Source organism: Eretmochelys imbricata, chromosome 24 (genome assembly GCF_965152235.1).
Source record: "Eretmochelys imbricata isolate rEreImb1 chromosome 24, rEreImb1.hap1, whole genome shotgun sequence".
NCBI lineage: Eukaryota > Metazoa > Chordata > Testudines > Cheloniidae > Eretmochelys > Eretmochelys imbricata.
This window is the reverse complement of record NC_135595.1, coordinates 20932271-20958820: the sequence shown is the minus strand read 5'-3', so window position 1 is coordinate 20958820 and position 26550 is coordinate 20932271. Positions and strand designations below refer to the sequence as shown.

The window sequence follows — 26550 nt, the reverse complement described above, 5'->3', positions numbered from 1 at the left end:
CTGGGGGCAGACTATGGGGGATGGGCCCCTAGACGGGCCGTGCGCCCCCCGTGTGCATGCTGAAGTACTCGGTGTAGCCGTTCGGGGAGTGCAGCTGGGGGGCCTGTAGCTGGTACGGGGGGGGCTGGCTCTCGCCCCCCGGGGGGGGTTTCAGCAGCACATGGGGCCTGCTGAGCTCTGACGTCGTCCGCTCCGCCGGCGTCTCCTCCACCTGCTCACGCGCCTGCAGGCAGAGCCGAGGGGTCAGGGCCGGGGCGCAAGCCTGGGTATACGGGGACCCCTCCCTTGGCGCCGGGACGCGGCCCCTCTGGGGCAGGGCAGGTTAACGGGGACCCCTCTGGGGCAGGGCAGAGGCTGGTTATACAGGGACCCCTCGGCCAGTACTGGGATGGAGCCCCGCTGGGGCGGGGCAGGTTAATGGGGACCCCTCTGGGGCGGGGCAGGGGGCTGGCTACCAGGGGCCCCTCTGGGGCGGGGCAGGGGGCTGGCTTTACAGGGGTGTGACAAACTGTGAATGTTTTTAATGTTTTCTCTGAATACTTTGTGTGTGCCTCAGTTTCCCCATGTATTGCTTATGTATCTGGGCGGGAGAGGGGGAGATACAGGTGTGTGACCCTGCGGAGACCCCTGGAGGGCAGGTGTAAATACCTGGGGCACAGAGAATGGTGGACACCCTGTAACCTAGCAACCGACCCCCCCCACCAGGTGTTGGGAACAAAGAGACCGGCTGACCTTTTGCCTGGGAAAGGGACAAAGGAGGAGGGGGGGCCATAAGGGGTGGGAGGCTGGGCTGGGGGAAACTGGTCAGGCTCCTGGCTTGGGGTTGGGGGGTTGGAGCCCAGGGCTCTGGATTCCTGCCCCCGCCCCCCGGCTGGACTTTGCTGCAGGTCCCTGGTCACAAGCTCTGTTCTACGCAGGGTTCCCCCCAACTAATAACCCGGGGCGACCAGGGGGCTGAATGCTCCGTGGTCGGACCCAGGAGGCCCCGAAGCCGGGCAGGCTCCTGGCCCTGGTGACAGTGGCCCTGAGGGGAGATGCTGCCCCAGAGTCCTGCATGAGCCTCATCCGGAGCCGATCCAGAGCCCTGAGCCTGCAACCCCGTGATGGGGGCACCCCTCGCCCAGCACCAGGATGCGGCCCCTCTGGGACAGGGCAGAGGGCCAGTTATCCAGGGACGCCCTGCACAGGACCCCTGGTTTGGGGCAAGTTATCTGGGGACCCCCTGGGGCGCGGCCAGTTATCCAGGGACCCCCGGGGCGGGGCAGCGGGCCAGGTAGACAGGGACCCCCAGGGTAGGGGGCTGGGCAGACAGGGACAGGGGCTGTTTGCACAGGACCCCTGGTTTAGGGCAGGTTATCTAGGGACCCCCCCCAAGGTGGGACTGGTTATCCAGGGACCCCTGGGGCTGGGGGCCAGGTAGACAGGGAGAGGGACAAGCAGGGCGGGGGCTGTTTGCCCAGCCCCATCTCTCACGTTGGCGGTGCCCCCCACCGGGCCCTGGGGGATGGAGAAGAGCTCGGTGAAGTTGGGGACGGAGTCGCTGATGAAGGTCACGTTGCCGTAGACGTGGTGGGGGAACTTGGTGCCAGGCGCCCCCTCCTCCACGATGCCGATCTGTGAGGTGCGCACGTGGTACGGGAAGTTCTTGTTGGCCGCCGAGGGGCGTGTCATGATCTGTGGGGGGAGGAGGGGTATGATGAAGTGGGACTGTTCTTAATGTTTCCTCTGAATACAGTAGGGTGCCTCAGTTTCCCATATGCAGTTCGTAAGTCTCTAGGTGGTGGGATAAGGGGGTGTAATTGTTGGAGAGCAAAGGGCCAGGGTACATAAATGGCTGACACTCTGACTCCTGGCCACTGATGGCCTGGGCCCTTCCCCCCTGCAAGGTGAGAGCTAAAGGGTTGGAGAAAAAAGGAATCCGGTGACCTCCTGGCCTGGGAAAGGAACAAAGCCCAGAGGAGGAGGGGCTGGAGGGAGTTTCAGTTGGGGGCTGGCTGGGACATGGAGTGAAGGGCAGACGGGGTTGTCTGGCTCACTGCCCCCCAAAATGGACCCAGATGAGGGGTCCTGTTCTCTGCACCTACACGCTCTGTGTTAGACCATGTTCCTGTCGTCTAATAAACCTCTGTTTTACTGGCTGGCTGAGAGTCCCGTCTGACTGCGGAGTTGGGGGGCAGGACCCTCTGGCCCCCCCAGGACCCCGCCCGGGCAGACTCGCTGTGGGACGCGCAGGGAGGGGCAGAGGAGGCTGAATGCTCCGAGGTCAGACCCAGGAAGGCGGAGCCGGGTGAGCTGTGTGTCCTGCAGACAGGCTGCTCCCAGAGAGGAGACTCCCCTAGAGTCTTGCCTGGCTTCGTGGGGAGCAGTACCCGAGCATCGCCCGGGGACTCCATGACAAGGGGTCAGTGCTGGGGAGCACGGCAAAGCCCCCGCCCTCCGCCAGTCGGAACCTGGAGCATGCTGGGGCGGGGGGGCTCACCAGGGAAAGACACTTACCTGTTCCGTACCCGGTGTTCTGCGAGATGCATCGCTCACGTCCACTCTGTGTTCGGGGTGCGCTCACCGCTGACCCCGGGGCCAGACGTTTTTCTCTCCGCGGTGTCCGTCGGGGACCAGCTCTGGCACCCTCTGGAACAGCGCCCGCATGGCGGAGTACAAGGGGCCCCGTCGGCTCCCCCCACCCTCGGTTCTTTCTTGCCGGGAACTCTGACAGCAGGGCAGGCGGGCGGGTTGTGGAATGGATGTGAGCAGCATCGCGAAGGACACCAGGCACGGAACAGGTAACTTTCCCCCGTGCTCGCTCATTTCCATTCCGGGTTAGCTGCCTCCCAAGCAGGGCCACCACGGTGGGTAGGAGCTCATGGACGTGTGGATTACAACACACCTCTGCCGCGCCCAGCGTGGGCCCTGGCCTGCTGGGTGACGGCGTAATGCACCGGGAACGTGCGAACCAAGGACCACGTCGCGACCCTGCCAACGTCCTGGATGGGGACATGCGCCAAGGAGGCCCCCAAGGACGCTTGCGCTCTGGTCGAGTGGCCTTTCACCGACGGCGGCGGCTGGACCCGGGCCTGCCCATAACGGGTCCGGATGCAGGAGGTGATCCAGTTGGAGATCCTCTGCGAGGACGCCGGGAGCCCCTTCCTCCCGCCCGCTGTCGACATGAAGAGCTGGGTCGGCCTGCGGAAGGGCTTGGTACACGCCAGGGCGTGACGGGCGTCCAGCCGCCTCTCCTCAGCCTGCGAGCGTGGCTGGGACAGAACACCGGCAGGAGGACGTCCTGGCTGGCGTGGCGAGAGGGCACCTCCTTTGGCAGGAGGCCGGGTGGGGTCGCAGCTGCTCCGTGTCCTTGCAGAACAGCGTATACAGCAGCTCCGAGGTCCTGGTTTCAGCTCTGGCTCTCGTCTCCTGACGTCACTGCCACAGGGAAGGCGACGTCCCACGACATCTGGAGGCCCTAGGCTGGGAGGCCTGTGAGATGGCGAGGACCAGAGCGAGGTCCCGTTGAGGGACCAGGTTCCGAACCACTGGGAAGAGCGTCTGTAGGCCCTGTAGGAACCGGACCGACCTCTCGTGGGAGAACATTTCCGATTTCCCCGGACGCATGGGTGAAAGGCCGAGATGGCCACTAGACCAACCTCGATGGAAGACAGGGCTAGGCCCTGGTTCTTTGGGTGGAGCAGGCAGTCTAGGATGGGTGCGTGGGGGAGAACCTCGTGGACTCCGCCAGGCAAGTCTCTTGAGGGGAAGGCTTTCTACTCTCCCGGGGGACCTGCCCCTCCCTAGAGCAGGTCCGTTCCTCTGGGTTCAGCCACGAAGCGTGCACGCCGCGAGGCGGAGGGAGGCGAGGTTTGGGTGCAGGAAACGGCCGTGATCCTGCGACAGGAGGTCTGGGCAGCTGGGCAGTGACCGGGGACGGCTACTGCCAGATCCATCAGCGCGCCGAAGCAGCGTGGGCACGGCCATGCCGGGGCAACCATGACGACCTGTGCTCTGTCCCTCTTGATCTTTGACAGGACCTAGCCGAGCGGGATGGGCGGGAACGTGGACACCAGGTCCCCCGACCACGACAGGAGAAAGGCATCCGAGAGGAAACCTTTGCAAGGCCCTGCAGGGAGCAGAGCTGATGACACTTCCTGTTCCCTCCGGTGGCAAACGAGTCCCCTCGGGGACTCCCCACCTCTGGACGAGCGTCCGGGCGACCTCCGGATGGAGCGACCACTCGTGCTGAGAGAGGGACCTGCTGAGGTGCGTCCCGCACGCCAGGGAGCTGCGAGGCCGCCAGGTGGGTCGGATGCACTGCGTGGCAGAGCTGACGAGCGAGCTCCCCTTTGCCTGTGGATGTAGAACATGGCAGCCCTGTTGTCCGTCCTCACCCGCAGCACTTGCCCGTCAGGGGCGGCAGGCAGACCCCGCAGGCCAGTTGGGCTGCCCAGAGCTCCCTGACGTCTATGTGTAACGCCAGCTCCCCTGGGGACCACGTCCCTTGGGTCCGCGGCGTGCCGAGGCCTCCCCCAGCCGAGGTCGGTGGCATCGGAAAGCAGGGAGACGGAGGGGCGTGGAACGGTGCTCCGCGTAAGACCGCACTCGGGTCACTCCACCAGCACAGAGAGGTACATGTCCGTGGTGGGATCGTGATGAGCTTGTCCAGGTGATCTCTGGACGGGGAACAGACGGTTGAGAGTCACGGCTGGAGGGCCACAGCCTGAGCCTCGCGTGGCCAGTGACGTACGTGCACGCTGCCGTGTGGCCTGGTAGCCGGCAGCAGACCCGGGCTGTGGGGAGGGGGAACGCAGAGAGCCCGGTGATGAGATCCACCATCGTCCGGACCCTGGCGGGTGGCAGGAAGGCTCTGGCACAGGTGAACGCTGTCCTCTGTGCCAGAACTAATGTTCATTTTCCTCGTTTATCACCAGGCCAGGGCGGGGCACGTGGCCTGCAGTACTCCCACATAACCCTGGCCTTGCCACCCGGAGGGGCCATTGACCAGCCGGTCATCGAGATACGGATAAATGTGAATGTCCTGATGTCTGTGGTAAGCCACCGCCGCCAACAGGCACTTGGCAAACCCCCTCGGTGCCGTCACCAGCCCAAACGGGAGCAGTGCACACTGGCAGTGAGCAGAGCCTATCGCGAAACGCAGAAAGCGTCTGTGCCCGTGAAATGCTGCTATGCAGAAATACGCGTCCTTCAAGTCGAGGGCGGCGAACCAGTCCCCGGGGCCAGGGCGGTGATGATGGCGGCCAGGGAGACCAGGTGCAACTTGAACCTCTTGAGATACCTGCTGGGGTCTCGCAGGTCCAGGATGGGTCTGAGCCCCCCTTGGCCGCTGGAATCAGAAAGGAACGGGAGTAAAACCCCTTGCCCCTGTGGGGTAGAGGAGCTCCCGCCTGCAGAAGGCCCTGCACCTCCTGCCAAAGCAGGCTCCCATGAGAGGGGTCCCTGAAGAGGGAGGATGGTGGGGGTGTGACAAAGTGGGACTGTTTTTAATGTTTCCTCTGAATAGTGTGGGGGTGCCTCAGTTTCCCCTAGGCAGTTCTTAAGTATCTAGGGGGTGGGGTAAGGGTGTATGATCATTGCAGAGCCCTAGAGGGCAGGTGTGTGCAAGGGTCTGGACACAGAGAATGGCCGACACCCTGTTTCCTGGCCACTGATGGCCTGGGCCTTCCCCCTGCAAGGTGAGAGCTGAAGGGTTGGAGAAAAAAGGAATCAGGTGACCTCCTGGCCCGGGAAAGGGACAAAGCCCAGAGGAGGAGGGGCTGGGGGGAGTTTCAGTTTGGGGCTGGCTGGGGACATGGAGTGAAGGGCAGACGGGGTTGTCTGGCTCACTGCCCCCCAAAATGGACCCAGTTGAGGGTCCTGGTCTCTGCACCTACAAGCTCTGTGTTAGACCATGTCCCTGTCGTCTAATAAACCTTCTGTTTTCCTGGCTGGCTGAGAGTCACGTCTGACTGCGGAATTGGGGGGCAGGACCCTCTGGCTTCCCCAAGACCCCGCCTGAGCAGACTGGCTGTGGGAAGCACAGGGAGGGGCAGAGGAGGCTGAATGCTCCGAGGTCAGACCCAGGAAGGTGGAGCCGGGTGAGCTGTGTGTCCTGCAGACAGGCTGCTCCCTGAGAGGAGACTTCCCCAGAGTCCTGCCTGGCTTCGTGGGGAGCAGGTCCCGAGCATCGCCCGGGGACTCCGTGACAGGGGGCAGAAATAAATAACCCTGAGCCACAGAACTGAGGACTCACTGGTGTGCAGCCCGACAGGCCCAGGCCAGGAGGGAAGGGGGCAGGCGGCTGGAGAATCGGTGGGAAGCAGGACCCAGGGCACCGACGGGAAGGTTGCCCTCAAGCGCACCCTCCAAACGCCGCTTTGAAGCCGCTGGGAGCGGGTGGAGCAGGACCGCACCGAGGTTGAGGGCTGCTGGCTCTGACGGCGCTCGTCGCCTTTGCTCATTTGACGGACAGGCTCCGCCTGGGCTGGCTGCCGAAGCCCCGTGGCTGCTGTGGTTTAAACCGCTCCCTGGCCGGGCCCGGGGTAGAGGCCGAGGGTCCACAAGGTAGCCAGGGAGCCCTTCGAGCTCCGTAGTGCGGTATCTGTGAGCTCCGCAGACAGGGCTTGTCCTTCGAATGGGACATCCCGCATTGACAGCTGCACCCCTGGGAGGGGCCAGAGGGCTGCAACCAGCCGCTCCCCTCACTGCTGGGTCCCACCCGTGCTTTGCCCTCGTCCAGGATCGCCTGGAACTCGCTCCTGGGATCCTCCGGCAGCGAGTCGGAGACCTCGGCCAGAGCCTGCCAGGTGTTGAAATCATGGCGGCCAAGCAGGGCCTGATGATTATTTGTCCTCGAACCTCCAGCTGAGGGTGGCCAAACTTTCCTCCCGAATCAATCGAGCCTCTTTGCGTCCTTATTTTTGGGAGCTGCTGCTGGTTGGCCCTGCCTGTCCCGCTCATCGACGGCCGAGGCCCCCGAAGAGCTCGGGGCAGGCGGCGTGTACACGTATTCTCACCCCTTTGTGGGCACATCCTTGCGCTCTGCCCACGCAGAAATGGGGGCAAGCAGGAGGGGGTTTGCCCCAACGATTCTGTGATTTGACCCCCCCTTCGTGCACCAGCAGTGCCAGCCTCACCGAGCTGAGCACGTCGAAAAGGGGCCTGAGGGCTCCTCCGGCTCCTCGGCCCCCAGGCCCCAGTTTGCACCAAACCCCTTTAAAAGGCCCTGGCGTGGCCCGTGGGACCATGGGCGGGGGCCCAGTAATGGCCTTATCTGGTGAGGAGGAGGGAGCAGGTGCGGGTGGTTCTGTCACCCCTGAGACCTGCTCAACAGGACCCTCCGTCAAGATCGGGCCGACCAGACGGGTCTGTTGCACAGTTGTAACCATGTCCAAAGGCAGGCGAGGGGCCGGGGCCAACGGGTTCCCGTGTCCCTGCGATGGCTGCGGAAACCCCCGGGGATTCCAGGGATGCCAGGGTGGGACGTCGGCCCTGGGGCCACAGGACGAGTGCAGTGCCATGGGGGGGTCGGTACTTCCGACGACCAACCCTGTCCTGCTGGTAGCGACTCCTGGCCCTCTGCAAGCCCAATGAGGAAGGGCCACGTCTGGGGGCCCAGGACAGTGCTGAGGCCGACGATTCACCACGGTCCCTTCAATGCCAGCGCCGGAGCTGCGACTGGGACTGGCATGAGGGCACCAACCAAGGTTCCCAGGACTGCCAGCTTCCCTCACGGGACCACGGGGAACAGCTACGGTGTTCTTGGTGCCGGGGTTTCGGGGAGGGGCGCACCGCAGTGGGCCTGCGCCATTCCACCGGTGCCCTGCGCCTGCAGCCAGATGAGCCATGCCCTGAGTCCGGGGCCTGACGCCGGGATTTCGCCGGGCTGGCTGTCCCGTTTCCGAGGCGTGGTGGCTCTGGGTAGGTGAGCGTTGGCGGAGGCTCCGGGAGGCGAGCCGCGATGCCACACTGAGGGGGACCGGTGGAAGGGTCCCAAGGCAGGCTCACCCCTGGACCGGGCTGCTGCCGGCACCGGTGGGGACATAATGTCCTGCGCCGCCTGCAGGGATTCTGGGGTCGACGGCCCCACCAGGCGCCGGACTCCCCAGCTGCTGTCTGGGATAGCAGCCGCGTCCTGGGGTGGGCCCCAGCTCCCGCAGGGAGGTGACGAGCTGCCCCTCGCGGGGCTTTGCCTCTCTCCTTCCCTTCACAGGACATGGGAGATGGACCCCGCCCGGCCTTCGCTTTGCAGCCAGTGCCGGGGAGCGGGGGGGGTGATGGACGCCGGTCCGAAGATGGAGCTGGCGGAGCAGTCCGCACCAAGGCCGCGGTGCTCGGTGCGGAGTCCTGGCGGGGCGGTCCCGGTGCTCGTGTCACTGTCGACTCCATCAGGAGCGCTCGGAGACCAACGTCCCGTTCTCTCCTCGTCCGAGGCTGGACACTTCTACAAATTCGGCACTTGTCACTGCTGTGGGCGTCCCCCAAGCACCTTAAGCCGCCGCTGTGGGGGTCGCTCATCGGTTTCTTGCAGCGGTCACAGGGGTTGAAGCCCGACTGGGACTAATAACCAAGGGAAACTATCTAACAACCGGAATAACTGCACAGGAGAGAAGCTCACACCAAACCGATCTGGACAAGGAGCTTTGCCGAAGCAGGGAACGTTCCCGTACCGGCAGTGCTGGCAAGCAGGAACCGAGGGTGGGGGGAGCCGGGGGGGCCCCTTACACCGCGCTGTGCGGGCGCAGAGCCGGGAAAACTCCCGGCACCGGGGCACGTGGCGAGCGCACCCCGAACACGGATGGACCGGAGCAAGCACTCGAAGAAGAACACGGCGTGCGCGTACAGGGGGCAGGGGGGCAGCAGCGGGCGCGGGGAGCTCACCAGGAACACGGCGTGCGCATACAGGGGGCCTGGGGGCCTGGCGGGAACCACAGGGGTCTCACCAGGAACACGGCGCATACAGGGGTATGGGAGGTATGGGGGGCTGGTGGGGGGCACAGGGGTGGCAGGGGGCATGGGGAGCTCACCAGGAACACGGCGCATACAGGGGTATGGGAGGTATGGGGGGCTGGTGGGGGGCACAGGGGTGGCAGGGGGCATGGGGAGCTCACCAGGAACACGGTGCATACAGGGGTATGGGAGGTATGGGGGGTTGGTGGGGGGCACAGAGGTGGCAGGGGGCATGGGGAGCTCACCAGGAACACGGCGTGCGCATACAGGGGGCCTGGGGGCCTGGCGGGAACCACGGGGGTCTCACCAGGAACACGGCGCATACAGGGGTATGGGAGGTATGGGGGGCTGGTAGGGGGCACAGGGGTGGCAGGGGGCACGGGGGTCTCACCAGGAACACGGCGCATACAGGGGTATGGGAGGTATGGGGGGCTGGTGGGGGGCACAGGGGTGGCAGGGGGCACGGGGGTCTCACCAGGAACACGGCGCATACAGGGGTATGGGAGGTATGGGGGGCTGGTGGGGGGCACAGGGGTGGCAGGGGGCATGGGGAGCTCACCAGGTACACGGCGCATACAGGGGTATGGGAGGTATGGGGGGCTGGTGGGGGGCACAGGGGTGGCAGGGGGCATGGGGAGCTCACCAGGAACACGGCGTGCGCATACAGGGGGCCTGGGGGGAACCACGGGGGTCTCACCAGGAACACGGCGCATACAGGGGTATGGGAGGTATGGGGAGGCTGGTAGGGGACACAGGGGTGGCAGGGGGCACGGGGGTCTCACCAGGAACACGGCGCATACAGGGGTATGGGAGGTATGGGGGGCTGGTAGGGGGCACAGGGGTGGCAGGGGGCACGGGGGTCTCACCAGGAACACGGCGCATACAGGGGTATGGGAGGTATGGGGGGCTGGTAGGGGGCACAGGGGTGGCAGGGGGCACGGGGGTCTCACCAGGAACACGGCGCATACAGGGGTATGGGAGGTATGGGGGGCTGGTAGGGGGCACAGGGGTGGCAGGGGGCACGGGGGTCTCACCAGGAACACGGCATGCGCGTACAGGTGAATCCCCAGCTGGATCCCGTTGACGATTTTCTCGCGGGCCCAGCGGGGGATGCCGAAGTTGGCGATGAGCGCCGTGACCGGCACCGCGAAGAACCTGCAGGGGGGCAAGGTGGTGAGTGGACAGAACTCCCCCTCCCCCAGGTCCCCCTACCCCAAAACCTATCCCCTTCCCCTTCCCAGGTCCCCCTGTGACACTCTGTACCTCGGGGGAACACCCTGCACCCCCATGTTCATCTTTATAAAATGACTGTACAGTACCCAATGCAGTGTGTCATGTCGGGGGTCTTCGGCAGACTCCTGATGCCCTGGGCACGGCTGTAACAGGGATCTTGTCATAGGGAGGCCGTAGGTTATCATTTCATGTATACAGTTATAAGGTTGAAAGTGAGCCCTCATGGCGTAAAGCAGGGTCTCAAACACGCATCCCGTGTTTGGTTTGAAGCGTGTCAGACTCCCTGTGCAGGGTATGGGGGTCCCTGGGGGGCTGCGGGGGTCCCTGGAGGGGGGCCGGGTACTCACCAGAGGGTGTAGGCGGCGAAGAAGGGGACATAGAAGGGCTGTTTCTCGGGGCACTGCTTGAGGGTGGTGAGCACGGCGTAGCAGAACCAGACGTAGGCCAGGAACTGCAGCGCAATCAGCCCATAGCCGGCCGGCGACTCATACGTGTACAGCACCTGCGCTGGGTCAAAGAACTGCCCCCCCACCTGGGTCAGCACCCCCAGGGCCCAGCACGGGAGTGGGGCTCCGCCCTGCACCCCCAATCTCCGGGGCCGAGCTCTCGGGTGGGGCTAACGGGAGACATTCAGGGGGCATGGCCCCATCCCATCCTGGGCTAAAGCCCAAGGTGGGGGCTACAGGGAGATGGGCCTGGGGAGGAGGAAATCCTGGGGGATGGGGGGGTGCCAGGGAGAGGGGGACAGGCTCGGGGGAGGGTCCCTGGGTTGGGGAGGAGTCCTGGAGGGGGTGCAGGGGTGGGGTCAGGGAGAGGGTCCCTGGGGTGAGGGGCGTCCCTGCAGAGGGGCTCACCTCCGCCTCGTAGATGAAGAGGACCACATGGGTGATGGTGTAGAGCGTCATGTACACCGACAGCTTGATGGAGCCCGTGTGGCTGATCCGGCCCCTGGGGCGGGGGGGAACCATGAGCTGGGACCCCCACCCCTCACTGCTCCGCACCGGTCCCCCTTCTCTGCCCCCACCCCTCCCTGCCCCCCACCGGCCCCCCTTCACTGCCCCCACACCTCCCTGCCCCCCACCGGCCCCCCTTCACTGCCCCCACCCCATTACTGCTCCCCACTTCTACCTCCCCCACACCCCTAAGCCCCGGGCGCAGCCGGGGGAGCCGGGGCCTGGCGGTACCTGGTGACGGTGAACCCCTTCCCCAGCAGGATTAGCATCAGCAGGAAGACGAGGAAGCTGACGGAGAAGAGCAGCTTGGCTGGGGAGAGAGGGGGGGTGAGCTGGGGGCCGGGCATGAGCCCCCCACATCCCCCCAGCCACACTCAGTCTCCATCCCCGGCCAGATGGGACCCCGCGACCCACAGCACAGGCCAGGGACCGGGATGGAGCCCCATTACCCTGGGAAAGGACTCCTGAGGGGGAAACCCCCAACTAACCATGGGGCGCGTCCGGCCTTTTGCTCCTGGAGCTCCGGGTGCTGGGCCAGCACCAGTCGTGGGGGGCTCAGCACCAGGCGCGGGGGCCACGGGGGGCTCAGCTCCGGGCGCAGGGATCGCAGAGCCCACCAGCGGGCACAGATCCAGCCGCGTGGCCCCCAGCCCAAGCCCAGATGGGAGGTCCCCTCCCTGCCCTGCTCCAGGCCCCAGTGGTACAGCCTGGGACAGCGCCAGCCCCTCTGGCATCGCCGGGGGGTCGTGTGCAGCTGGTGCCTCCCAATGGCCCCCCAGTCTCTCCCACCGCGGCTCCCCCGGCACAGCCAAGTCCTCCCTTCCCGGGGCCACGTCCAGTCTGGCTGCAGGACCCGCCCGGCACCTACCCAGGATCTTGAGACTGCCGTTCCCGACACCGTCGCAGGCGTATTGACCCCAGTAAATGCAGAAGAAGAGGAGGCTCAGCACTGGGGGGGAGAGACAGTGAGTGAGGAGCCCCCTCCCCACCCGGCATCGACCCCCAGCCCTGCGGTGCCCCTCACTCCCGACCCGCAGCCCCCTGCTCCCCCAGCCCTGCCCCCACAGCCCTGCCGTGCCCTTCACTCCCGACCCGCAGCCCCCTGCTCCCCCACCCTGCCCCCCCAGCCCTGCCAGTGCCCCTCACTCCCGACCCGCAGCCCCCTCCTAGCCCAGCCCTGTCCCCCCCGCTCTGCCAGTGCCCCTCACTCCCGACCTGCAGCCCCAGCTCAGACTCACCCTCCACGCCGGCCGCTGTCATGAACATTTTGTAGGTGGTGTGGAGCAGCTGGCGTCCCTTGAGCAGATCTGAGGCGGGGGACGGGGGTTTAGCGAGAAACCTTCCCCCCAGACTGTGGCTCTCCCCCCCTGCAACGTGCCTCCCTTGGCCTCCCCTCTCCCACTTCCACCTGCGGGGGGTCATCCCAGATCACAACGAGCCACCAGCTGGGAGGAGCCCCCAATTCAGGGCTTGATCTTCCCTCCCCAGCCCCAGTTAAAGCCCCCAGCAAAAGCTCCCTCACCCCCACTCCCCCAGGACAAAGACATTGTGTGACGAAGTGGGACCGTTCTTAATATTTCCTCTGAATACTGTAGGGTGCCTCAGTTTCCCCTAGGCAGTTCTTAAGTATCTAGGGGGTGGGATAAGGGGATGTAATTGTTGGAAAGCAAAGGGCCAGGGTACATAAATGGCCGACACTCTGTCTCCTGGCCACGGATGGCCTGGGCCCTTCCCCCCTGCAAGGTGAGAGCTAAAGGGTTGGAGAACAAAGGAATCCGGTGCCCTCCTGGCCTGGGAAAGGGACAAAGCCCAGAGGAGGAGGGGCTGGAGGGAGTTTCAGTTTGGGGCTGGCTGGGACCTGGAGTGAAGGACAGACGGGGTTGTCTGGCTCACTGCCCCCCAAAATGGACCCAGCTGAGGGGTCCTGGTCTCTGCACCTACAAGCTCTGTGTTAGACCATGTTCCTGTCGTCTAATAAACCTCTGTTTTACTGGCCGGCTGAGAGTCCCGTCCAACTGCGGAGTTGGGGGCAGGACCCTTTGGCCCCCACAGGACACACCTGAGCGGACTCACTGTGGGAAGCGCACCGAGGGACAGAGGATGCTGAATGCTCCGAGGTCAGACCCAGGAAGGTGGAAGCCGGGTGAGCTGTGTGTCCTGCAGACAGGCTGCTCCCCGAGAGGAGACTTCCCCAGAGTCCTGCCTGGCTTCATGGGGAGCAGTTCCAGAGCATCGCCCAGGGACTCCGTGACACGTTGACCCCCCCCACCCTCCTCCCCAAACCAGCCTCCCCTGCGCCCCCAGCACTCACAGCCAAAGTAGCAGGAGATGAGAAGGATAAGGAGAAAGATGAGGAGGAAGGTGATGTCTGTCTCCAGGATTCCTGGGGGAGAGAGGAGGGGGTGACGGGGTGTGCATACCCCACCCCAGACAAGAGAGGGTTGACTCCACATGACGGGCGGCATAAGTCCCACACCTCAACTGTGCTGGGCATGGTATAAAAGGGAGCAGCCCAAGCAGGCAGCTGATTCTGGGCTGACCCCCGGAGGGGAAGGACCCTGGGCGGGGTCTGCAGCTGAAGAACCCAGGGAGCTGGAGACCCTGAGAGCCGGACTGGAGATCGGAGCCTGGAGACCCCGGTGCTCCCAAACGGCTGCCAGTGACCCAGGGAGGGGGCGCGAGCGGTTCCTCCCACCCGAGCCAGGTCCGCGGGTTCCGGTGGGATTCCCGGCTGACCCATGGGGGTCCGCTCCATCACTGTCAGGGCCCTGGGTCGAGGCCCAGTGGAGTTGGGTGGGCCCGGGCCCCCCTACCCGGGCCGCCGCCCCCCTTGTGGTGGCCCTTTCCTTCCTCCCCCCCGGGTACTGGCCATTGGCCCACACTGCGGTTACATTGACTCTGGCTGCTAGGCCGCGCTGCCCTAAACCCAAAGGCCACCATACGGTCTCCGGCCTCTGGGCCGCCCCACTTTCAGCTTAAAGACCGTCAGGGAGATGGTAACCGCGGTGGTAACGCTGCCCTGGCATATCCCGCGACAGGGGTTAGTGCTGGAAGTGCTGGACCCCCCCCACTCCGTGGGCAGGAGACATGGAGGGGCAGAAGGAACCAGTGGGGCAGACCTGGGGGGGGCAGCAAGCTCTGCCCCCCCAGCTCCTCTCCTGCTGACCCCCACCCCCGACTGAGGGCCCACCGAACTCGTCGGCAGAGAAGTGCCGGGTCCAGAAGGATTTGCCGTTGGTCAGGATCATCTCATACTCCAGCTCCAGCCCATCGCCCTGCGGGGAGAGGTCAGAGGTCACAGCCGGGGAGGGGGCATGGCTAGAGGGCTGTGTGGGGGGACACGGCCAAACTCACCCCGCACTTGCTGAGGGCCACGTACCACCAGCGCTCGCGGACCGAGCGGAAACTCCGGCCGCTGGCACAGCTCAGGTACCGCACGGAGTCCTGGCTCAGCACCTGGGGGCGAGATGGGGGGACCGGGCCGGCAGGTGGGAAGGGGGCAGAGAGATGAGATGCAGGGGGCAGCAGAGCCAGTGGGTGGGTACCCGTGCACCAGTCTGTCCCCCCAGGTCTGTCAGGCCAGACACCTCCCACAAGCGCTGGCAGCCACAGGTTCCTCCTCTCGCGCCGAGGCCGGGGCCTGGGCTGAGCCTCTCCGGGTCCGGGGTCCAGCCCTATGGCTGAGCTGCTGGGGGACGCTTGGTCGGGGTCCGGCACAGGGCTGAGCTAGACCCAAGTCTGGGATTGGGGAGTTTCTTACCCCCTTGCTCCACTGCATGAACGGGCTGCAGGGGGACCCTGGGGGGTTACGGGGCCTTACCTGGCACCCTGACCAGGCTTATGGTGGGGGGAACTGCAGGGGGAACCTGGGGAGTTATGGGGCCTTACCTGGCACCTCAACCAGGCGTACAGTGCGGGAGAGCCTGTGGAGGGACCCTGGGAGGTTATGGGGCCCTTACCTGGCACCCCAACCAGGCGTACAGTGTGAGGGGGGCTGTGGGGGGACCTGGGAGGTTATGGGGCCCTTACCTGGCACCCCAACCAGGCGTACGGTGTGAGGGGGCTGTGGGGGGACCCTGGGAGGTTATGGGGCCCTTACCTGGCACCCCAACCAGGTGTATGGTGTGAGGGGGGCTGCGGGGGGATCCCTGGGGGTTATGGGGCCCTTACCTGGCACCTCAACCAGGCGTACAGTGCGGGGGAGCCTGTGGAGGGACCCTGGGAGGTTATGGGGCCCTTACCTGGCACCCCAACCAGGTGTACAGTGTGAGGGGGGCTGTGGGGGGACCCTGGGAGGTTATGGGGCCCTTACCTGGCACCCCAACCAGGTGTATGGTGTGAGGGGGGCTGCGGGGGGATCCCTGGGGGTTATGGGGCCCTTACCTGGCACCTCAACCAGGCGTACAGTGCGGGGAAGCCTGTGGTGGGACCCTGGGAGGTTATGGGGCCCTTACCTGGCACCCCAACCAGGCGTACAGTGTGAGGGAGGCTGTGGGGGGACCTGGGAGGTTATGGGGCCCTTACCTGGCACCCTGACCAGGCGTACGGTGTGAGGGGGGCTGTGGGGGGACCCTGGGAGGTTATGGGGCCCTTACCTGGCACCCCAACCAGGTGTATGGTGTGAGGGGGGCTGCGGGGGGATCCCTGGGGGTTATGGGGCCCTTACCTGGCACCCCAACCAGGCGTACAGTGCGGGGGAGCCTGTGGGGGGATCCCTGGGAGGTTATGGGGCCCTTACCTGGCACCCTGACCAGGCGTACGGTGTGAGGGGGGCTGTGGGGGATCCCTGGAGGTTATGGGGCCCTTACCTGGCACCCTGAGCAGGCGTACGGTGTGAGGGGGGCTGTGGGGGATCCTGGGAGGTTATGGGGCCTTACCTGGCACCCTGACCAGGCGTACTGCGTGGTGAGGTTAATAACCTGGTTGTTTTCCGGCCGAATCACAGACTCTCTCATCAGGCAGTCCTGGGGGGGGGGAGGAGAGGCATCAGCACTGGAGATCCCCAGCCCCCCAGAAACCCACTGCAGTGAAGAAAGTTGCTAACGAGCGCCTCCTCGTTAATGAACGTGTGTGTGTGGGGGGGGTGTCATAGACTCCAAGGCCAGAAGGGACCATCTAGTGTGACCGCCTATAGGTTCGGTCTCTCAGGGAAACATACCGGCTGGATTGAAAGCCTGCCCCCGACGGGGGTTAATTGCCCTAGGCCTTATTCCCGCCCGGGTGGGTCTAGCTCCCACCTGCGGCCGCTGTTCTCTGCCCTACACGGGACATCGAGGTGTAGCTGTGTTAATACCCGACTGATCCCGCTCCTGCCTCTTCAGTATTTACCCCTCCCCAGATCTTTAGCTGTCTGCAGCTGGGAGGATTCTGGGTTGGTTTTTTTCCAGGACACTGATACAAATGTGAACTGGCGCAGGGCCAAGAACCGACCTCTGCAGGCGGCACTGGAAACCCACCTGCGTGAAGACAAATCTCTGAAAGTGACGTTTTGAGACCATTTTTAACCCAGCTAACGAGTGCTGGGTTCGCTTTATATCATTCTGGTTTTTTAATCCAACCCTTGTGCAGTGCCAAGTCGAATGCCTGACAGGATCTATCACGTCAACACTGTTAACTTTATCCACCAGACTTGTACATCTCACACAACAGATGTCAGATTAGCTCGACAGGCTCGATCTTCCATGAACCCTTGTGGATTTGCATCAATTATATTACGCTCCTTTTGTTCTTCATTACTCGAGTCCCATATCAGCCGCCCCATTATCTTGTCCAGGATCAATGTCAGGCCAGCATGCCTATAATTACCTAGGTCATCCCATTTACCCTTTTAAAATATTGCCACAACATTTGCTTTCTTACAGTCGTCTGGAACTTCCCCAGGGCTCCAAGACCGACTGAAAACAAAAATCAACATTAATGGTCCAGCAAATGCCTCAGCCAACTCCTTGAACACTCTTGGATACAAGTTATCTGGACCTCCTGATTTAAACATGTCTAACTTTAGTAGCTTCTGTTTAACATCATAAGAACATAACAGCTGCCACACTGGCTCAGGCCATGGTCCATCTAGCTCAGTATCCTGTTTCCGACAGTGGCCTGTACGAGTTTCAGGGGGATTGAACAGAACAGGGCAATTATCAAGGGATCTACTCTTCTTCCACTCCCAGGTCCTGGCAGCCAGAGGCTTAGGGGCACCCAGAGCATGGGGTTGGATCCCTGACCATCTTGGCTAATAGCAACTGATGGACCAACCCTCCATGAACTTATCTAATTCTTTTTTGAACCCAGTTACACTTTTGGTCTTTACAACATCCCATAGCAATGAGCTCCACAGGTTAATTGTGCACTCGATGAAAAACTACTTCCTCTTGTGTGTATTAAACCTGCTGCCTACTCATTTCATGGGGTGACCCCTTGTTTTTGTATTGCATGACTTCCCTATTTATTTTCTCCATGCCATTCATGATTTTATAGACCTCTGTCACATCCCCCCTTTGTCCTCCCTTTTCTAAGATGAACAGCCCTAATCTTTTTAATCTCTCTTCATGAGGAAGCCGTTCCTTTCCCTCTATCATCTTTCTTGCCCTTTTCTGAACCTTTCCCAGTTCCACTGCTTCCGGTTTTGAGATCGGGTGCTCAGATCTGCAAGCAGTGTTCCAGGCGTGAGCGTACCATGGATTAGTACAGTGGCATTATGATATTTTATCTTATTTTCTATCCCTTTCCTAATCGTTCCCAACATTGTTTGCTTTTTTGACAGCTGCTGCACAGTGAGTGGAATGTTTTCAGAGAACTCTCCACAATGACTCCAAGATCCTTCTTGAGTGGTAACAGCGAATTTAGACCCCATCATTTTATATGTATGGGGGGGGGATTATGTTTTTCAATGTGCATTACTTTGCATTTATCAACATTGGATTTCATCTGCCATTTTGTTGCCCAGTCACCCAGTTTTGTGAGATCATTTTGTAGCTCTTTGCAGTCTGCCTGGGTCTTAACTATCTTGAGTAGTCTTGTATCATCTGCAGATTTTGCTGCCTCACGGTTTACCCCTTTTCCCAGATCATTTATGAATATGCTGAACAGGACTGGGCCCAGTACAGACCCCTGGGTGACCCTGCTATTTACCTTGTTCCATTGTGAAAACTGACCATTTCTTCCTCCCCTTTGTTTCCTGTCTTTTAACCAGTTACCCATCCATGAGAGGACCTGCCCTCTTATCCCACGACTGCTTAGTTTGCTTAAGAGCCTTTGTTGAGGGACCTTGTCAAAGGATTTCTGAAAGTCCACGTACACTATAGCCACTGGATCCCCCTCGTCCACACGCTTGTTGACCCCTCAGAGAATTCTAGTAGATTGGTGAGGCGTGATTTCCCTTCACAAAAGCCGTGTTGACTCTTCCCCAACAAATTATGTTCATCTCTATGTCTGACAGTTCTCTTCTTTACTATAGTTTCTACCAGTTTGCCTGGTACTGAAGTCAGGCTTACTGGTCTGTAATGGCCAGGATCACCTCTGGAGCTTTTTTAAAAAACAAAACAAAACAGTGTAACATTAGTTATCTGCCAGTCATCTGGTCCAGAGGCTGATTTAAGCGATATTTTACATGCCACAGTTAGTAGACCTGCAATTTCACATCTGACTTCCTTCAGAATTCTTGGGTGATACCATCTGGTCCTGGTTGTTCATAGAGGTTCGGCTGCGTGTGTGTGTTCTCCCCATGTGCTGCCCCAGCTCTGCGCAGACAGCCGGCACAGCAGACCTCGAGCGACCCGCCCAATGACCACAGGATCCGAACGAAGGCGCCAGGCCAGGTCTATTGTCGACAAAGCACTGTAATAGCCCCTGGCAGACTCTGCGAGGAGACGACGACACGTCTGCCCGTGATAAGGGACGCAGGTCAGTCAGTGGTGGGTGTCTCCATGCCCCCCGTGGCTGGACAAAGACACCCCCTCTGAGATACAGCTTTATACCCTGATACAAACAAGTCACGTACGGTCCCTGACATAGTTAGTTACGGCCCCCTGACCTGGCTAGTTATCACCCAGCTGCTTGTATGTGTTGGTTTGATCAAAACATCTCTATTCATCACCCTGAGCTTTAGGAGGGGCCAGTGTGTTCCTTAGGGAACGGTTTTGTACCATCCTTGATCTCGGGGTGCTCCGGGTCCGCCTGATCGCAGGGTGCTCCGGTACCACTCACAGCCTGACTTCCACTCACTTTGCTTTATAGCAGCAATGCTTGCCCATGGCTTTAGCTCAGGCCTCTGGTACAAGGGCTTATCTCTCAGGTTCTCTTCCTACTACACTGGTGACTTATTGCTGTTTAGTTTATCAATTTGTTCCTAAACCTCCTCTACTGACACCTGAGTCCGGGACAGTTCCTCAGATCTGTCACCTGAAAGGAATGGCTCAGGTGTGGGAATCTCCCTCACGTCCTCTGCAGTGAAGACTGATGCAAAGAATTTAGTGAGTTCCTCTGCAACAGCCTTGTCTTCCTTGAGTACTGCTTGGGCACCTCGATAGGCCAGCCACCCCACGGCCTGTTTGCAACCTCCCTGCTTCTGATGCACTTTACAAAAATTTACTGTTCGTATTTGCGTCTTTTGCAAGTTGCCTCTCAAATTCCTTCCTGGCCAGCCTCATTAGCCTGGTACATTTTACTTGCCAGTGCGTGCGCTGCTTCCCATCTCCTCACGTTTTACAGGGTGCCTTTTTGCCTCTAACGGCCTCCACCACTCTGCGGTCGCCATGGGGCCATTCTCTTGGGCCTCCTCTGGTCTTTTCTGCTTCCGGGGAGACCTGTCGCCAGAGCCTCTATGCCGGAGTCTTTCAGTAGCCTCCATGCTGCTCTCTGACATTTCCCCGGTGGCTTCTCTTCCACGTCTGTCTAACTAGCCTCCTCGGTGTTGTGTAGTTCCTCTTTTTAAAGTTAAACGCTGCTGGGAGGTTTCTTTGGTGTTTTCTCACCGCCGTACGAGGATGCTAAATTTATTTACATGATGGTCACGGCTACCAAGCAGCCCTCTTGGACCCGATCCTGCACTCCACTTAGGAGTGAATTGGGAATGGCCTCTCGTCTTGTGGTTCCAGCCTCGCTGCTCCAGGAATCAGCCATTTGGGATGTCGAGACACGTCCTCAGTAAATGTCACGTCGGCGCGTGTGACCCAGTCAACAGGAGGATACCAGTGGAACAATCACCACATGATGAGACTATGGTGTCCCTGGCCTCTGTTTGCCAGGAGCTAGGAATAGGCAACGGGACGGATCACTGGATGATTCCCTGTTCTGTTCATTCCCTCTGGGGCACTTGGCACTGGCCACTGTCGGAAGACAGGACACTGGGCTAGATGGACCTTTGATCTGACAGAGTATGGCCACTCTTATGTTTTTCCCACAATACAGAGCAGAAATATTTATTGAACACTTCTGCCTTTTCTGCATTATTACGGCTAATTGTACCATTTCCATCTAGTAATGGACTAACACCAATGTCAGGTTTCTTTTTGTTCCTAATATATTTCAACTCCTTATTTTCCTTAACTTCGCTGGCCATAGAGTTCTCCTTGTCTCTCTTGGCTTCCCTTATCAATTTTCTACAATTCCTAACGTCTGTGTTCTGGGCACTAAAGGCCTAGCAGGAATGCTCTGGAAGAACGAGTCCTACACGCAGCAAAGCAGCGAGTTATTGGCTTTATTGAAGGTAAGTGACACACCCGCAACGGGGACTCCAAGTGTTGATACAGGTGATGCTGGTTTTGAGAAGTGCCAACACTTTCCCTTTCACCCGCCCGAACCTTCCTACCTAGGTTATAACCACCAATGTGAACATTCCAGTCTTGTCAATCACCCAACCAGGTCTCAGCAACACCAACTAAATCAAAATTTATGCTCATCAATCAGCAATTCCCATTCCTCTTGCTTGTTACCCAGGCTCCCAGCACCAGTGTCCAGGCAATTAAAGAATTTCTTCTCTTCCTGTTGTGATGAAGCGGGACTGTTCTTAATGTTTCCTCTGAATAGTGTGGGGGTGCCTCAGTTTCTCCTATGCAGTTCTTAAGTGTCTAGGGGGTGGGATAAGGGTGTATGATCCTTGCAGAGCCCTAGATACTTAAGAACTGCACAGGGGAAACTGAGGCACCCCCATACTATTCAGAGGAAACATTAAGAACAGTCCCACTTCATCACAACCTGTCCTCTGGTTCCCTAACTCTGTTCCTAACACCTTGCTTTGCAGCTAAGTTCTCAGATCTTCCCGCTTTTCACCCTGCCCTCTTGCTGTTCATTTATCCCCCTCCTGACTACGAGGGCCAGTCTGGCCCCGAGGAGTTCGGCCCTCCTTCTGCTGAGGTGGAGGTCAGACCGACTACACAGCCCCTTTCCCCATAGAAAGTGGACAAAGGCGCCACAAACCAAAACCCTCCACCCTGCACCACGATTCGCGTCCACAATCCTCTGTCTCCCTCTGCTTGTGGGATAGGAACGATCTCCAAGAAGATGACTTGGACCATCATCCCCTACCTGCGAGATTCCCTGCCACGCACTGTCTCAGGAGCCGGCACAACCCGTCGCCAGTGAAGCCTGCCCAACCTCAGAGTGAGGTCTCCTGTCTCTGGGTAGGCTCCACCCTGGTGCCCACCTGTCCCTCGCAGAGCGTTCTTTCCATGGTCTGAGCACGGAAGCCCCAACAAGGACCATCTGCCTGCTGGAGAACCCTTCGTGGGCAAGTCTGACTCTGACAGATTGGGCTGAGCTGCCATCCACAGGTGTCTCGAGAGGCGTCTTCTGCAGAGTCCACGCTGAGGACCTGGCATCGATTTGAAACTTCTGGCTGCATGGAATTCTTCCTGGTCCTGTTCGTCTGGGGCCCACAGCCTGCTCCCGCCCCTTGCTCGTCTGCCTGCCGTGGCTACAACCCACCAGGCCTCTCTGACTTCCTCTCTCTCTCTAACTCCTTGGTGGCCAGCTCTCTTCTTCCTTCAGCCTGGGCCACTGGGGTCTCCTGAACCTGGCTGTCTGGGAGCTCCTCAGCCTCGGAGTCTCATCCACGTCTCTGCCCACCCCTCAGTGCTCCAGCACATCAGGGGCTCCCTGTGGGCTTCACGCAGGGAAGAGAACATGGCCGGTCCATTGCGTGGCCATCTCGATCACAGGTAGGGCTGATCCTGCCTCCCACTCTCCCTCCCAAGCTCCCGTTAGCGGCCTCTGTTCACGGCTCTCGAGTTCACCTAGCAAATGACCAAATCTTCCAGCTTCACTCATCTGTGCCCCTTCACTCCTGGGAGATTTTGAACAGCGGGCTGATCAAAGTGCTAGCCCCTCACAGCCTTTGGCAAGGCACCTGCTCACTCTGGGCCCACTTACCCAGACCAACAGCCAGGGAACCGAACAACCCCCAGCCAGACCGAACGCACCTGCCCCGAGTCCACTCCCGCAAGCACTCTGCACCTCCGCCCTTTGTTCCTGGCTATATGGGTGTTACAGGTGTGCATTCAAACACCTCCTGTCTGCTGGAGACCAGCACTCCATCAGTGGCCCGGCTGCTTCGTTAATTACCAACCACCCAATTTTTGTGTCATCTGAAAACTTCAGTGTGAGAGTTTTTCCAGGTCACTGATACAAGCGTGAACTAGTGCAGGGCCGAGAGCCAACCCCTGTGCCCCCCGCGGGATGCACCATCACAGGCTGAGATCATCTGAGATCCAGCTTTCCGTCCATGTCATGTGCGCCTGTCACGGGTGCACAGGGCCGGGGCTACAGCCCCGCTTTGGAACAGGCTCTGAGAGAAGCCTGTCAGTGGGCAAGGCGCCGTAGGGGTCGCCTGCTTCACCGCCTCTGATGGGACCTCTGGGCCATCAGCCCCCCAGCTCCGCCCTGTGAGCTCCAGGCAGGGAGTGTCAGGGAGTCCCAGGGAGACAGACCCCAAGGGCAACTTGTACCATCTCTGGGAGCAGCGCACCCTCTGCCAGGGGCTGCAGGGACTCCCAGCCAGCACGGGCCCACAGCCAGGTTCATTAGCTGCCTGGAGCCCTGGCAGGATGTGCTTCGTTAGCAGAGAGCAGTGACCGTTCCAGCAGAACCGGCCCAGTCAACCAGAGCCCAAAGCTCTGTTGCTCACTCTGATCTCCGGCAGCCAGTGCCTAGCTCCCACCTCCCCTCCTGGCCCCACGCCTTTGTCCCCGAGCTGGGGGATGAGGCTCAGCACCCTTCAGAGAGCTGGGAAGTCTGTCTCTCTCCAGGTCCCTGGTTGCCAGGTGTCCATGTGCAGACAAGTGGATTTGCTGTTGTCTTCTCACTGCTCTCCTGATATGGGGATTAAGGCCTAGACAGCAGGGCGACACCCACACCTGCATGTTAGCCTGCCCGAAACACAGACCTTCCTCCCTCCCCCCCAGACCAGGGACCAGGGCTGCACAGGGGGGAAAGGAGGCACTCAGAGGCTTCATACCAATATTACAAAAAATTCCCACTTAGTCCCAGTGCCACGTTCATTTGATATCTCTCTAGTTTTCACACCTTGCAGAAGGCTGGAAGGTCTCCCTAGACACACACACCCCCCAAAAAAAAACAGCCCAGGCACCCCCTGTCCTCTGACCTTGTTCCCCTGCTTATAGACGGCCGGCCATTGTGATGGGTCATCAAAATACAGCAGGATATTCTCACAGCACTTGGCCTGCAGGGGGGAACCAGAGAAAAGCAGCTGGTAAATAGGGGAGTCAGGCTTAGCAGGGACCCAGGCATCTGGGCGACTGGACCGGCACTCACCTCGGGGTAGCGGAACCGGAAATCCAGGCGTCCATAGTCAGAGAGGAAGCAGAATCGGGTGAGGAACACCCAGTCCTGGGAAGACAGGGAGAGGCCTGATACGGGGGGGGGGTGGCAGGGAAGGGCCAATGCACACCCCCTACAAGCAAAGGCGGAAGGTCTCACCCAAGGTCATAGAACCCAGAAGTCCTGGCTCCTAGCCCCCTGCTCCCCTCTCTACTCCTCTGGACTCCACTTCCTTCCCAGAGCTGGGGCCAGAACCCAGGAGTCCGAGCTCCCAGCCCCACCCACCCCCCCGCTCTAACCACTAGACCCCACTCCCCTCCCAGAGCCTGGTAGAACCCAGGAGTCCTAGCTGCCTCCCCCACCCAATCTCTGTCACCCGACACCCAGTACAGGATCATGTCACCAAGGTGCAGCTTAGTAGGACAATATCATCACCATGACGACCAGGCCTTCTCCCCCCACCCCCCCCCAGCACAGGCCATTCTAGACCACAGGACCATTGGGGGCAGGCAGCCTCGGGGTGCGCAGGATGGGGATAAGGGGTACAGGGAGTGACCGGGGTGGGGGCTCCTAGGGGATGGGGACCGGGGGGGGGGACTCAGGGACTGATGGGCTAGGGGGGTCCCAGGATGTGGGCCATGGGGGGTTGGTTTTGACCCGGCTATGCTGCCCCCCCAACCCCCTCTCGTTCTCATGCTCCAGGTTTCCACGGCAACCGCGCCGCAGGCTGAAGAAGGCAAAGAAAATACGAATAATCCGGGAATTGGGGGTGGGGATCCCATCGGCCACACGGCCACCCCCACCCCAGCCCCCGCATTGCCTTGCACCCCATAGTACCCCCCCACTCCAGCCCCCGATAGCCTCCCCAACCCCCCACCTCAGCCCCCTGCCTTGCACCCCACAGTACCCCACCACCTCACCCCCATATCCTCCTCACCCCCCGCCTCAGCCCCCCTGCCTTGCACCCCATAGTACCCCACCACCTCACCCCGCCTCAGCCCCCTGCCTTGCACCCCATAGTACCCTACCACCTCACCCCCGCCTCAGCCCCCTGCCTTGCACCCCATAGTACCCCACCACCTCACCCCCAATAGCCTCCTCACCCGCCGCCTCAGCCCCCTGCCTTGCACTCCATAGTACCCCACCACCTCACCCCCACCTCAGCCCCCTGCCTTGCACCCCATAGTACCCTACCACCTCACCCCCGCCTCAGCCCCCTGCCTTGCACCCCATAGTACCCTACCACCTCACCCCCTGCCTCAGCCCCCGCCTTGCACTCCATAGTACCCCACCACCTCACCCCGCCTCAGCCCCCTGCCTTGCACCCCATAGTACCCTACCACCTCACCCCCGCCTCAGCCCCCTGCCTTGCACCCCATAGTACCCCACCACCTCACCCCCAATAGCCTCCTCACCCGCCACCTCAGCCCCCTGCCTTGCACTCCATAGTACCCCACCACCTCACCCCCACCTCAGCCCCCTGCCTTGCACCCCATAGTACCCTACCACCTCACCCCCGCCTCAGCCCCCTGCCTTGCACCCCATAGTACCCCACCACCTCACCCCCAATAGCCTCCTCACCCCCCGCCTCAGCCCCCTGCCTTGCACCCCATAGTACCCCACCACCTCACCCCCTATATCCTCCTCACCCCCCGCCTCAGCCCCCTGCCTTGCACCCCATAGTACCCCACCTCCTCACCCCCTGCCTCAGCCCCCGCCTTGCACCCCATAGTACCCCACCAACTCACCCACGATAGCCTCCTCAACCCCCCACTGCCCCCACCCCGCCTCAGCCCCCCCACTGCCTTGCACCCTCATATACCCTGCCCCCCATAATAACCCACCACCTCACCCCCACTTCAGCCTCCCAACCCCCTCACTGCCTCGCACCCCCATAATCCCCCCACCTCCCATAATACCCCATTGCCTCTCACACCCCATAGCTCCCCACCCCTATAACCCCCACGCTCCCCCCATTCCCATAACTCCCATGTCCCCATTCCCCCCCACCTCACACCTCCATAACTCCCTTTTGGCCCTGCTCCCCCACATCTCCCCTTCCTCTAGCCCCCCCATACCCTCTCTGGCTCAAGTACCCCCCCCCCCCCCGGCCTCCCCCTGCGGCCCAGCTCCCCCCGGCCAAACAGAGCAGCAGCAAAATACTGTTTCATGCAATATAAACAGTGACTCCCCCGGTCGGGCCAGGGGGGCCCTGAGCCCCCTGCGCTGGGGACAGGATTTGGGGGCAGCTCTGCTGAGAGCCCCCCGCTGCCGAGATAGCCCCCCCCCGTTCCTGATGCAGTGATGGGGCCGGGGGGGTTGAATGAAGTCCCCTCCCCGCCTAACCGCAGCCAGGTCCCTCGCCAGGCACCAGCCCCAGTGGGCGCTGAGCCCCCCCTCCACCCCCAGCTGTGTGAATGGGGGGGGAAAGGCCCCGGGGGGCAAGATCCGCCCCCGGCTGGGGCCGTCGGCCCGGTCCCCGCAGAGGCGGGGCGCGGGAGAGCCGGGCCCGGGTCGGTCCCGCACCCACCTCCTTGGTGCTGATGTTCCCGGTCACGTACTTGGCCCCGCAGCCCGCGGGCAGCAGCAGCAGGAGCAGCGGGAGGTCGGCCAGGAGCCGCAGGGCCCGTCCGGACCGGCCCCGGGACCGGCCCCGCTCCAT

At 61.4% G+C, this 26550-nt stretch overlaps 1 protein-coding gene across 1 annotated transcript; it reads right to left on the bottom strand.

The window, feature by feature from the left end:
- Positions 1–28: 28 nt before the first annotated feature.
- TMEM145 (transmembrane protein 145) lies at positions 29–26550 on the bottom strand. Its single transcript, XM_077841121.1, has 15 exons — positions 26419–26550; positions 23883–23957; positions 23713–23790; positions 15995–16081; positions 14472–14573; positions 14308–14392; positions 13429–13500; positions 12356–12424; positions 11986–12066; positions 11349–11427; positions 11019–11112; positions 10512–10684; positions 9966–10086; positions 1474–1674; positions 29–223 (listed from the first exon to the last, which is right to left on the bottom strand). Exons 1-15 carry the CDS (start codon positions 26548–26550, stop codon positions 29–31), a joined length of 1644 nt encoding a protein of 547 aa, XP_077697247.1.